The sequence below is a fragment of the Rhipicephalus sanguineus genome, chromosome 3 (assembly GCF_013339695.2).
Source record: "Rhipicephalus sanguineus isolate Rsan-2018 chromosome 3, BIME_Rsan_1.4, whole genome shotgun sequence".
Classification (NCBI taxonomy): Eukaryota; Metazoa; Arthropoda; class Arachnida; order Ixodida; family Ixodidae; genus Rhipicephalus; species Rhipicephalus sanguineus.
In genome coordinates this window covers 222,565,095-222,578,840 of record NC_051178.1, presented here as the reverse complement: position 1 = coordinate 222,578,840, position 13,746 = coordinate 222,565,095, and the positions used below count along the sequence as shown (strand labels likewise).

The window sequence follows — 13,746 nt, the reverse complement described above, 5'->3', positions numbered from 1 at the left end:
GGCCGCTGCAGCGAGAAATGCACCCATCACTTCACCCACACCCTATTCTACACCTTCAGACAGAACCGGAATGTGTTTGAATGGTCACTTGCTTGAGCATGTCAACAATGGGTACTGTAGAGTCCTTTATTCAAGCGGGCATTTTCCGGAAAATCGGTCATGGGACCAGCTCCGTCCCAAGACAACAAGATGAAGAAGTATCTCCCTCCCGGCAATGTTCCTTTACGGAAAAGCGGATTCCGCATCCGCATTTCGAACATGAAGGGTATTCTCTCGCATACAGTGTGCAGAACTCAAGAATGCAGCCCTTCAATGAAGGCTCACCAAGTGTCGACTAATCCCCACTGTGACGTTAATATGCATGGCCCTCCAAAAATGCACTGCTGTGGTAGTGACGTCTTCCTTCGTACGCCCGCATGAAGTCGCTAGCGCCACCATGTTGAATTCCAGCAGTGTCATTTGCATTGTCGATAGAGTGGTGCATTGTAGTCTGCACAATGGGTGCCAAAAGACAGAGTGGTTTTAGAAATGTGTTCTCCACTTCCAATTTAACACTTTCGTGACCGCAGAAAAATAGGTTGTTTTTGGCTAGTCCAAGAAATATTTTTTTTCCTGCCACAGAAAATAATTGATGCTAAGTGTAGGGTATCAAATCATAGAGGAAGAATTGGTCCTTGCAACAGTATTAATTCCAAACAACGTATTTATTTCGAATATAATAAAAAAATTATCAAAGAAAAATGCATCAGAAAGAAAAAAAGATTCATAAAAACATCAATGCTACTCTGCAAAGGGTAAACATTAAAAAAAAATCAAAATATAAGTTTTGAATGCAATGCCCTCGTAGAATAATAGTGGAAATATAAGCTCTGTAAGTACAAAGATTATTTACATAAATGCAAGAATATAGGCACTAGTGCCTATCATGCCACCGCGCGATGCTGTTTCTCAACGCGGTGAACACCGCGTTGGCTGGCTGCACATGTTTCGGAAAAAATTTTTTTTCTGATCAACTTTCCTAGCATAGTTTGCAGTTCTGGTATTTTTCAATTTTCCTGTGTATTTGTTGAACATTGTAGCCTGCTCCAAAGCTGCAAAAATTCATAATTGTAGCCTCATTTGACCTCTGTCTCCCTCATATACTGCCGAATACCATACCAACCTTCAGATTTCACCATTTTCTCATCCACTGAAAGGTTCCGACGGGGTTAAAAAATAGCGTAGAAGAATCGTTCATGTGTTGCAATAAAGAAGACAAGTGGTGAAGCTTCTCATGGGGTGCGATGGTCGTCTTCTTCAGATCAGACACACTCAAGAAGCCTTGAACCTTTTCCGTGGCATCACTGACGGTGGACGAAGGCCTGGAAATATGTGTCGTTGACACCAACACCAATGCAAGCGCGGGACTTCGACGATTACCATGTACACATGGAGTGCGACGAACTTGTTCATCTTCTCTTCAGTAACCTCCCTCCATGGATCCGCCCCTCTCACTGTATGTTAGCTTTTCGAAAGTATGCGTCCACGCATACTTATCTGTGTGGTTGCATATCTCTCTGACGACTTCTGCGGTGAAAAACAACACGAAGACGCCACCGTGCAGCACATCAGAGCGTTGGGTCAAAGTCCACTCCGTGCCGTCTTGGCGGAGAGAACTGCACTCGTTCTGCAGCCGGCGCCAAATGCTCCCGCCCGAATGAAGTTAACACCTTGCAGATAAGATCTGTTATTTTTAGTACGCACTGGATACGTTTACACCGACGCGCCGCAGTGATAAAACGACCCGAGGAGAAGACGAAACTTACCGGCGGATAGCTGCTGATGTTCCGGGGAGGTTTGACGCACTTTCGCCATCCGTACTGAAGCCTGGCGAATCGAAGTAGTCTTCCGTGTCTGTGCTGCTACCATCATCCAGAGATTCCCGCTCAGATTAATCGGAATCCATCGAAATTCGCCGTTTCTGTGGAGCACCCGCAAGCGACGTCGACGCGAAGTCTGAAACAATGAGCGCTCGCCTACCCGACTGCGAACGAGCTTTAAAAATCTCCCCGCAGTGGAAAAATGAAACTCGCAAGCAAAACTGATAAAAGACATGTTATTTTACCCTTTGTACTGCGTTACCTGTCCAGAACCGCTCAGAGAGTGCCAAGACTTGAATTTTAAGTCATCGATAACATACTATCGATGGGGATAGGTGCGGCCACGAAAATGTTAAGGAGCAGTGCCTTTTTTTTTCTCTTCTTTCTTTTTCTTGCGGCGCTCATCTGTGAAACCGACGCTAATCGCGGAGGCCGCGAACAACCTATAGAGCGTAGTGCGGTGCCGTGTGTCATCAGCGCAAACTCTCCCCAAAGGGCCCTTCAGAGCAACAAAACGGGTTTACTGCAAAGTATTTTTGCCCATGTGTCAGTCAGGGGTATTATACGCTTGTCCCGTAAGGAAGTTAGCATTTCTGGAAGACGCCACACGGCGATCAGAGGGGGTCTTTTCGTGTTGCATTTCACATTTTTTTGTTTTGTTCGATCTTCTTTCTGCTTTTCCTATGTCTGTAGGAAACACTAAATCTTCATTTGGAAGTAAGTGCACGTCTTCTTTGTTGATGTGTTCCCCATATTGCTTCGTGCTATGTCACCTTATGGAAAATCAACAAGGCCAAACCGTTAGTAAAAGGTTGTTTAAATAAGCGTGGCCCTTACAGCGGCAGCAAGAAAGGAGCCTTCCCTTCTTCTTTTGTTTTTGTCAGAGACACATGGTCCAAGAGGGCAACACAGGCAGTCACCACCAGTGGCTATATAAAAAAAAATTTTTACAAAATATTAACAGAAAAGCTTTGACTGAGCTGAAGCGAGTCAGAGGAGGGGGCTCGCACTGATGACACGCTCAGCCCTTTCTTGGAAAACGTCTCTAGGTGCAGGGATCGGTCACCATGCGTCTAGAATGACCTCGGCGATGCCGCATTGTCGTCCCCCCTACGAAGAAGATAATGATCGAGTAATTTGACTGGAACTTCTTGGTGCAGTTATGTGGTGGTTGTTTGGAGGATCTGACCAAATCTGACGGGCTCGCCTCGCGTTTTCCCGGGGGTGGAACGGAGGTGGCTCCACACGTTCTTCCCCTTCGGGGCGTCGTGTGGAGACTGTTATCTTATTGGACAAATGAAATGAACAATATTTTCCCTAGCAATCGTCCAAGACATTTAAGCCGGGCTTTGGCCCGCTGGAAGAGGCATCCGCTACCATTATGTAATAAAATGCTCTGTTGGGCGTGTTGGTTCATTCTGTAATAGATTCTGGAGAGCTTCTGGAGGCATTTCACATCAAAAAGTATACCTGCCAAGTCTCCCGGATTACCCGGGAGACTCCCGGATTTTGAACGTTTCTCCCGGTTGTACGGGTCATAGGAAAATCTCCCGGAAATCCAGTTTTGCCCCGCGCGTCCAGTGCATTGCGCGCCCCGTGCGTCACGGTGACGCGAGGTGGGACGTTTCATGTAGAGATGCGCTACACGCAATTTAAAAATTGATCCTAAATGTATTATAGGTTCTATCAGCCGTTAATATTTCGTAGATGATGTGTTTGTGTACACACAAATCTATCCCACAAGTTATCTCGCCTTCAAAATTTTGTGTCGATTACTACTGCTTTAGGTGGAGAGCCCAGCACTTTTAAGTGCTGGGCTCTCCACTTGAAGTAGCCGTTACCGATGTCTGTCGAGATAGCGTGTTCGCCAGTGCTTGCGACCGTCCCTGTCTCTACGGCGCCCCTTATGGTCCCTTGCCCGACGAAATAACTGGTAAGCAAGCGACGACAGGCCTCGCATGCGGAGCGATGTTATCGCATGTGCCCTTCGCGCGACGGTGACGGCCGGGTCGTTTCATCTCTGCTTCAACCGCGTTCGTCCTTAGCGCTAGCGCGCATTTACTCGCACGTGAAACAGACGATGCGTAAGCGATGTTATCGGTTTGGACTCTGTACCGCAAAATCCCGCAGACAGTGTCCATATAATTGCTATCACAGTACCGCCCCCCCCCCCCCGTTGAGTAGACTCCCGGATTCCGTTTTTCCAAACTTGGCAGGTATGAAAAAGAAAGGCACCGATTGTGTTAGCCAAACGTCAGTATGCTTGCGGGGGAGTGAGTTTCAGTTGATTCAGCGGAATTTAATATAACTTTTTAAATAATTTTTTCTCACTTGATGTGTGCGCAAGCGCGCTTGTGGTGTACTATGCTTTATATACTTATGTTTTTTCTGAATAAAACCAGTTGGTAGTGAGCGCTCGTGTAGTCGTCTTGTCTTCTTGTGTCCCGTCCATTTGCGCTCAATCTATTACCATTATTACCATTAGGCCTTTCAGGAAAGCATGGCACTCGATCGTCCCACTCGGTACATCCAATGGTGCAGTTGGGGTTAAATGACCTTGGAAGGACGTTCTTGGAAGCGGGCATTGCCTTGTTGAGTGTGATGATAAAAGCCCAAATTGATCGTCGTCCCGCTCCCGAGAGTACAAGGGAGATTTTATTGTGACCCGAGGAGCGGGGGACATTCAGGAAGAAGAAAAAAAGTGTGTCAATACGAGGAAATAGTGTGTCTATAAGTGGTCCGTCCTTTTGAATTTTCAATAGGTGGAGCATTCCAATGCTTTGTTTGAGAAAGGGTTTTATGCCCTCACAAGCTACGAAGTAAGGTCTGTATTTTTTCTACGAAGGAGCCGACAATAATTGGGAAAAGGAGAATCTCCTCTTCGTGCTCTCTCTGTCCACATATCTTCACCCTTTTCTGCTTTCCTATGCACATTTCCAACGAAGGCTTCTTGGATTATCCAAGGTAATAGACGCAAAGACAACAGACAAGAAGAGAGAGACACGCACACACAGGGCGCCACTGCCAACAGTGTCTTGAAAGGCTTCTTGGGCACCGTCACGGTCCCCTCTGGGCTGCTGTAAATATGTGTGACCATCGTCCCCTCCATCTGATGACCGCCGTGAATTTCATTCGCCGGAAAATGACACCATGGGGGAGCGTGGAACCACAGGCAAACATTTGCGCTACCAGTGTAGGCTCCTTACCTTTAGCAAGGTGGCATCAGCTGCAGTGCGATACCGACTTTCGGTGCTGTTGGCTGCTCAAACGACGTTGAAAAAGGAGAGAAGTTTTTTGTTGTTCCATGAGGAAAAGAAAATATCAAACGGCGAGGGATATGGCTGCGTCGTATCAGAAGGAAGAACTTTGCCACCGAGGGAGGCTTTGCAACATAAGTCGGTCATTAGTAAATTGGTTTCTGTGCACATGATTTCCGAAGTCTTTTAGATTAAGCTGAGGCTTGATACTACTTGATAGAGATGTTTAAGTTGAACGAAGCAAAAATCAACGTGACATTAGCGGCTTCGTTTTCTCGGACGGTTTTGATAACAATAAAAGCGCGATCGTTCTAGCTCACTCGTATTGGGTCGGGTACTTGAAACCGCGATCGCAACTACAGCAAAATCTTTAGTGTATTATTTTCCCATTTCGGAACATTTACTGCACGTGCAAATACTTTTCACCACAGTCCTTTTTAAGGAACGCTGGTTCCTTTCTCTTGCGTTTCAAGCAAGCACTTCATCGCGCCGCATATGCAATGTTAGAGAAGGAGGCTGCAATAACTTGAAAAATGCAGACCTAATGCAAAGAAATGTGTCTTTGCCTTCTCGCAACCTTCCCTTCAGTTACTGCGAGCTGTGCAATAACCCCCATCCCCCCCAACCCAATTAAGGACCCCCCCCCCCCCAAAGAAGGTCTCTGGATCCGCCCCTTCTGCAGGCTGAGGAGTTGCAGCTGCCCTTTGTCCTTGGTGTCTTTTTGGTATAGCCCATGGCATGGAGTCATTTCTGCGGGAAGTGAAGAGGCTCTCAGGCAGAAATGCCGCTGCACGAAAATTATCAGCATAAGGTACACACTCGCCATAAGTGTAAAGCATCACGTGTAAACTCAAGTCCATGCAAAGCCTGAACAAAGAGGCCTGCGGACGGGAAGAACAACGTGCATTTTGTGCACTGCAGGTTGCACTGGTTCCCACTGCACCCAAGGTGGTTCAGCGCCACTGTTGAAACTGGTGTGTGAAATGTGACTGGACAGCTCGGCTCATACCATTGCGTGCGAATAAACGAGAGGTGCAGGGAATAGATGAATGCCTGTACTTAGGTGACAGTGTGTACTTTGAACCCCACACAGCTTTACTGGACTGAATGGCGCAGCTATGAGCATAAACCCATCTACTTAATTTGTGCAGTAGAATGAAAATGATAAGCTCGCACACACAATTGGCATTTGGTGACAATGTTTGTTGCACATTGGTTTAAATGAGGGACATACATTAAAGGGACTGTCTGCCGCCCTTCATCGCTTTTCTGTTTTGTACCGCAATCGGAAGCATACAGCCTGAAGTGTCCAACCCTGCAGCGGTTTCTCTGGAAAGTGAGTAAAAATTTTTAAAACACAATTTGTCGATCTGCGTTCGGTCTTCTTCTATTGGCTTGAAACATGCCCACAACACTGGTTGGTGGACGCGATGACGATTGTAGTGCCGGTAAAAATTTAAACCGAAAGCACATGTTATTTCTGCAGGATTACATCATTTTTGCTGAACACTAATGTAATGAATGTAAAAGTCGGTTTCAGCGCGCTAGCGGTTAAGTGAAGCCTTATTATACGATTACAGAACACTTCTTTTGCTGTAATCGCAGTCTATGCGTTTATTTTAGCACTGCTGCTGCAATACAAGCCAAATTGAGTCATCAAAAGGAGACTATAAATGCACGCCTTCACAGCGCAGCACATGTGAAACATCCTAACAGCAGTACAGCGGCATGTTACGACCAGCGCAGAGGGCCGCATGGCAAAGCGCATGAGTTGAAGAAGACGAAATCGAAGGCGGCGCCGCAAGCAGCGCCACTGGGCGCCTTTCTAGACGCGTGAGGAGAAAAAGGCAAAAAAATACTCTCTGACGCAACTGTCCGCTGCCTCAAGTGCATAAAAAACGATTTTAAGTTATACATGTCTGTTTTTAAGCAAAATGAGTCTACCTGCGAGGATTTCTTGTCCTACCAGTAGATTGAACCACATCGCCGTTAGGTGATGCTAGCGGTCATTCTTTCACGATTTTAAACATCAAATTAAAAATATAATTTCTTTTTTATGGGACTAAAGCATGCTCGTTGCCGCCGATGTGACAAACGATCTCATTTTCACCACAATCAGAAAACTTTTTCCGAGTGGTATACAGTCCCTTTAACAGCACTATTTCGGTTTTATATTACGTTGTAGTGAAAAAGTAATTTTCTACTTAGCCGGGGTTGTAATTTATTTCATTTTTGCAGCCCTGTTTTGGCCACTGTGCAGGGCGTGATGTAGATTTCTTGCTTTCAGGTGAACCGTGAGCTGAAGAAGTTGCTTGTGGCTTCTGTGGGTGAAGACCTGGAAGCACGTGTGCACTTCCTCAGTGAGGACAAGGCACAGCTGGCCGCAGACGTGCGAGCGTACGCACAGCGTTTGAGCCAGGGCCGAGAGGAGATTGACCGGTTGGCTATCCATGCAGACGTCTGGCGCTCAAAGTTCCTGGCTGCCAGGTACGGGAAATTACTCTGCACTTGGCTGCTGCACGGGTACACCATAGATATGCACTGCAGCCAAGTTATGCTTGCAGCAGAAAACTCAGTTAAACCATGAATTTGGGTAATGATCGTGGATAACAGCACACCTAAGGTGGACGAAGAGAAGAAGGGGACATACAACACAGTGCTGACTTTCAACTCAAGTTTTATTCAAGAAAAAAAAATTAAGGCAGCTTCACACTAGTGGTGCGAAGCGTGAAGGAAGTGCAGAACTAGGCAGCCTTCTTTGTTTCTCATCGATTTTCTGTTTCTTTCCTCCTCTCCTTCTTTCGTTTTCTCTTTTCCAGGTTCTTAATTTTAATTTTTTTATTATTCAAAATACACCTAAAGGCCCTCAATGCGGGTATTACATAGGAGAGCATATTACAATAAATTGAGAATAATAACAGAGTGAGAAGTCTTTTTTCTCTCTTTATTTCTACTTATTTTTATTTTTCAGTAGTGGTCCAACTGCGCCAATTGTGCCGTTTTGCTACAGTCCTATATCCCTGCACCTTGCTGAGCACATTCGTGTACAGCTTACGCCAACTGCGCCAAAGTTCACAAGCCCACCTGTTTGCACGACATCGGACCGTTTATGGCCCAAAGTATTCTTGGTCTGGCATCGAATACAGCAGGAGCTTTTCCATAATGATGCCGGTGCCCTCTACTCGCTCCATCCCAGCGATGCACCTTTTGTCACTTTATTCAGCCTATCCATAGTCTGCCGCCGCGTGTGTCTCCGTTGTTGAAAGTTTAGTATGCCGTCGATAGTCTCTATTATTTGTTAGGGAACTGGCGATAACACGTAGAAAAGTGATTTTTTTTCCGTTCGCGAGTCACTCCGTGTACAGTACGTATGTAGCCACCGCGGTCAAGCGGCAACAGCTATCGGCACTGCGCACTGTAAACGGCGTCTTCACGCAAATGAAGATTCGGCCGCGCAAAGGATTGTTTGATGTTTCGTAAAAAAATAGATGCCTCTTAATCGCGCTGTGCAACATTCTTCGGTATGTGCACCGTAAAGCTAAACCTAAATGCTCAGCACGTCTGGCACTATGTGGGGCAGCACTGCAGCTCACGCGCGTCCGAGCGCTCGTTGCGCGTCTTGATTGCGAAACCGACGTAACGCGGTGGCAAGCCAGCGCACGTAGAAACTGAGCCGTGCAGTCAGCCACAAATAAAGAACAAGTGCTCTCACGTACGCGTCCTGAACGCCGTTAGAACAGCCAATGTTGTCGTCAATCGACAATAAAAGTCAGAGAAGTCGCTCCGGCTTGCAAATCTTCCCAACTGATTCCCTCGCGAAAACTATGCTTGCGAGCGTGCTCAGTGCAGTCGCCGTTTGTTCGCAAATTGCACATTGACAAACATTGAGCGGCGCTGCTGTGGGGATTTCTCGCTGTTCACGAACTACCCAACTGCACCGTGCGGTGTCTTCGTTAAGTCCAAAGTGCAATGAAAAACTGTAAATTAATGGGAAACAAACCGGATGTAGTCGCATTAGTCCTCGGCACTTGCTGAACCCCAAAAAGACCTTCAGGCTTCATGCACCCAGTTTTAGGACCCCGTTCAACGGCTGATCCAAGGGTCGGTGATTGTGGGGCAGGGAGTCCGGGTTCGGCCGTTCACCACGACCCCCCCCTCCCCATTTAAAAAAACTGTCACGTGGCCTGTTTGTGGGACACCATATTTATTCCTCAACCGTGTAAGTAGCACATGGGGATTCGTACCCGCCAATCGCACCTTGACAACATATTAAGGTGAAAAATTTGTGAAACTGGGTGTCGCTAAAGCCAACGTTTCGACAAGTGGAACTGTCTTCTTCAAAGTTGCCTGGAAGGAGAGGATCTCTCCCCTTCATGGCTGGATTGATCACTGACCCCGCCGAATTTGTACCAATTCATTTTTACCAGTTTTATTTTTTAGAATACTTTTTTGTGAATATTTGGAAAACCGGGAGTAAGTGCTCATACCGAAGTACTTGAAAGTGAAAGAAGAATGCCTCTAATAATTATTGAGTACGGTGGAGCATCAGCCATAGCGATTTGTGGCAGTTATTGAATGAACTATCTACGCAGACGATTTCAAGCAGTATGTTCTCATTTGCAACGAGTTTTCACCGTCTTCTTTCTCGTTTTGTGGTTAGGATTTTTTTCTTTTTAGAATGATTGTGTCACACCTGTCATTCGCAGAAACCATATGTTCCATGCTTGCCTTGTCATTGATGTTTCACTTCAATGCACATACTGTGATTAAGAAACGGCGCAACGAAAGAACACGCAACACTGACGATGAAGAAGACGCGAAGACAAGCGCCGGCTCGCTTCTTGAATCCTTACCAACTCACCCCACTATCAGTGCTACACATATTGTGCTTTGCAGTGAAGCCAGACGATGACACTCTTTGTGCTAAGAACTTGATTAATGGCTGCTTTCTGTTTGTTGGCCTTGTCTCCTTGTTTAGATTGCAGCAGCATTTCCTGTATGCACACTAATAAGAATATTCACGGAAAATTAGGCATGCTCTGCTCCAATAGTGATCCTTAATTTCATTTTGTCTGCTCCAAACCTGCTCCAAAACAGACTTTTTCCTGCTCCAAAAGTTGCTCCAAATCCTAAACTGGCTGGATCACCACTGATTTTTCTTCCTATTTTCTTTCCTTTCTTTGTCTCTCTTTCTATCTCTCGCTTGATTCCTCTTTTTTTCTGTTTTTATACGTGGTTTTGCCTGCGTTATGCCAAGCGCCGACAGCATACTACAGCCCGGGCCCCTAAAGTGCTCTGCACTTAATATTATTGTCAAGGCGCTTGAAGAGCAAGAGGAAGAAGACTTCTCCTTGGCACGAGTGCGCACTCAGAATGCTACAGATGATAGTGCTACACGTGGTTTTGCCTGCGTTACGCCAAGCGATGACAGCATGCGACAGTATACGACAGCCCAGGCCCCTAGGGTGCTCCGCATCCAGTGATTCCACTCCTGCGCCAACTGCGCCAAAGTGCGCCAAATTGTATTTACTGCGCCATCCTGATAATATCGACGAAATTTGCGCCAAACTGCGCCAAAGTCTCGGGATTGGGGGCGTCTATCACCGGCAATCGCACCGCCGGCGCGTCAGAACATGTGCAGCTTGATCTTGGGGCTGCCAATAAAGTCGCAATCATGGACCAAGAATTATTCCGCTGAATAAATAGCGCTCGCGCGTGCGTTCCGAGTAAGCCACGATGCCATGCACGGTGCCGACGCAGCTTCTGTTCTGCAAGTCGGCTCGACAGCAAAACGCGCTCTCCGCAGAGGCTCGTGACGTCTAGGCCTATCGGTAGCGAGAAAGTGCGACGGCGATTCATCGGCGGACGTTGTCTGTTCCAGAAGCGCTGCTGGTAGCTCGTTTCAAGCGTCGCACGGCACGTAAGGAAAGCAATGTTCAGTAATAACTACATGAGTGCCGCTAAAATGTCTGTCGCTTCTGTTTCCGGACATCGCGGAATGAAATCTGGGATCGCTCGCAGTAGATATATGGGACAATATCGAATCTTCCTTGCTTCGCGTTTATGGAAGAGCACGCGAACGGTTTAAACGCGTTGACACTTTTCCTCAGATATACTTTATCCATGGATCTTCATCCAGAACAGCTTTTTCGTAATTCCTTCCGCCAGCACGTCTGAGTTTGTAATCACTCTGCGGTAAATACCCCCTAAAAGGCCCTGCCCTTTCGAGCTCACGTGCTAGGGTTCCAATTCGAATTTTTTGCTTGCTTTTTTAAAAATGTCATCTCATTAGTAAAATCATATCTCCTGGTCGGAGCAGCCGCAAATGCGCAGCTGTCATTAGCGGGCCCGTCGCTGACGGCCCACAGTGAAGCGGCTGCGCCATGTTACACGTCCGCCCCTTTCTTTCGGGGGTCAATAGCTAACGGTTAAAAAACTAAGTTTCGCTTAAGAGCGAAGAAATGAATGCGATACCAAAAAATTGTATTGTGAAACGAAGTAAGACTAGCAGCTAACTCTTTTAGATCCGATCTCGCGTAACTCAACAAAACGCTGGTTTAAGGGAATATGGCCCCTCCAGGAACCGAAGCGTTTTCTTGCTCCGAGTTTTCTAAACGCGAAGTAAGCGTTGAGAGCACAGCAAGTTTACGAGCCTTCACCTGATGCCTCGAGATAGCGCGCGCGCAAGCGACTGCGCCCTTCGAAGGATGCGGTCCCCCCCCCCCCCCCGCTCTCCTGGCGTCCTTTCATGCTCCTTACGAAAGACGGGCGGGGCGTTTCCTCTCTGTTTGACGAGCAATCGACGGCAGGCCCGCACGCGGGAAGATGTTATCTCATGCGCTGTTCGTGCGGCGGAGACAGACGGCCGGCTAGTTTAATCTCCGCTTCAGCCGCGTTCGTCGCCAGTGCTCGCGAGCTTTTACCCGCGGCTAGAATGCGCGTGGTGATGTTATTAATTTGGACTTTATACGGAAAATTACGGCAACGGCGACGGCGAAAATCCGCCGAGAGTGTCCATATAATTGCTATCGCAAGGGTCAATGTACGGGGCAGATTTCGCCCCCCCCCTAGGTGATAAGGGGGGGGGGCCCTGTGCGCACGCCTATGCTCCTGAGATAATTTTTTCCATGAGATTTCTAATGAATCGAAATATTTCTAGCCTTCATAAGAGCCCCATAATAATACTCAGGTGCTTGAATGTTAATGCAATATGCTTCTGTATTGCACTCCAGGATATAAAATTCGCTGCTCCAAAGTGCTCCCAGATGCAAAATTATCTGCTCCAAAGTGCTCCAAGATGAAAATTTTGCTGCTCCAAAGTGCTCCAAAACGGAAATTTTGCTGCTCCAAAAATTGCTCCAAATCAGAAGTCCTCGGTAGCATCACTGCGCATCTAAAAACACAAACATAAGTATACGAACTCAGCACCTCATCAACCTAGACTTGGTCCTTCGTATTATGAAGGGCCAAGGCCGGGTTAGTCACGAGGTGCTCAGCACATGCATGACCTTCCATGTCGACAGGAAAGGTATTTTGATGCTATTACTTTCCAATTGTTGCCACTGTCATCGCGGTGTAAAGTCGGTAACAGTAAAAGTGTCAAGTTCTGTTATAAGTTGCCTCAAGACAACTCCTTGCGGTTTTAGAGGTCACCACAGTTCAGCCCATTTGTTAGACTGCCACCAGAGTATGGCACCCTCTGTAACCTGTATGTGTGTGCCTATATATGTTCGGGCCCAATAAATAGCGGGTGCACTTTTGTCTGAGCCAGCAGTGTGTACGTGTCGGACTCTGCGTGCCCGTGCAGGGTGTCTACCGACCGGGAAAACAGGGAAAACCGGGAATTCTCAGGGATTTTGGGTAGTCTGGAAATTCTCAGGGAAAACTCAGGGAAATTGTGCTCCCATCAGGGAAAATCCACAGTAACTTTATTGAAAGGCGACGAAAGTCGCGGTAGCGCTTGCTCGATATTTTGTGAACGCATTTTTCAAATCAAACGGCCGCTGCGGCTGCGGGGAAGTGGCGCACCTCGATGCTGTCATCGCCTTCGGAGCGGTAAAGTGGGAGAGAATCCGGCTAATGCGCGGCATGCGGGAACCGCGAACCATGGCACATCGTATCGCGCAATGTTGTCAGGGTGTTCTGTGAGTACGCGGTGTAGTTCTGTAATCTTTCTCGCGCGTGCTGTGCGTTAGTGCCCGATATGGTGTTTTTGTAATCGCCGCGTGTCAAGTAACAAGCATGATTAGTTGTAGAAGCGGTAGCAGTAGATATAACGAGCTTGAGTTATCTTGCACGCGATCGCGATCGTGCAGGAAGCGGATGTCTTCGACAAGGCTCGTATCCATGCTCGTATCTGGCAAGCCATCACGATCGGCGAGAAAAAAGACGCTTGTTGGCTGTTATCGGAGAGCTCACTCGCTCTGATCCCGAGCTTCAAACATGCTATTTAGGACTCCGTGAAGAATATAATAAATTTCCAGGCGAGAGCTAGCGTAACTAACGGGCCCATTCACAGCAAGTGAAAGCTTTTTTCTTTCTTTTTGTCCCGATGAGGGCACTGCTGAAACAAGTTTTAGGCAGTCGACTGAAATTTTTTGGGGGCTGCAGCTCGCAATTACCAGCCACAC

General features: G+C 47.2%; 1 protein-coding gene across 1 annotated transcript in view; it reads left to right on the top strand.

The window, feature by feature from the left end:
* Positions 1-13,746, top strand: part of LOC119388332 (golgin-45-like) — a 185,662-nt gene that overhangs the window by 45,137 nt on the left and 126,779 nt on the right. The window contains 1 exon segment of the mRNA XM_037656037.2: positions 7,404-7,603. Within this exon segment, the coding sequence (XP_037511965.2) occupies positions 7,404-7,603 (200 nt within the window).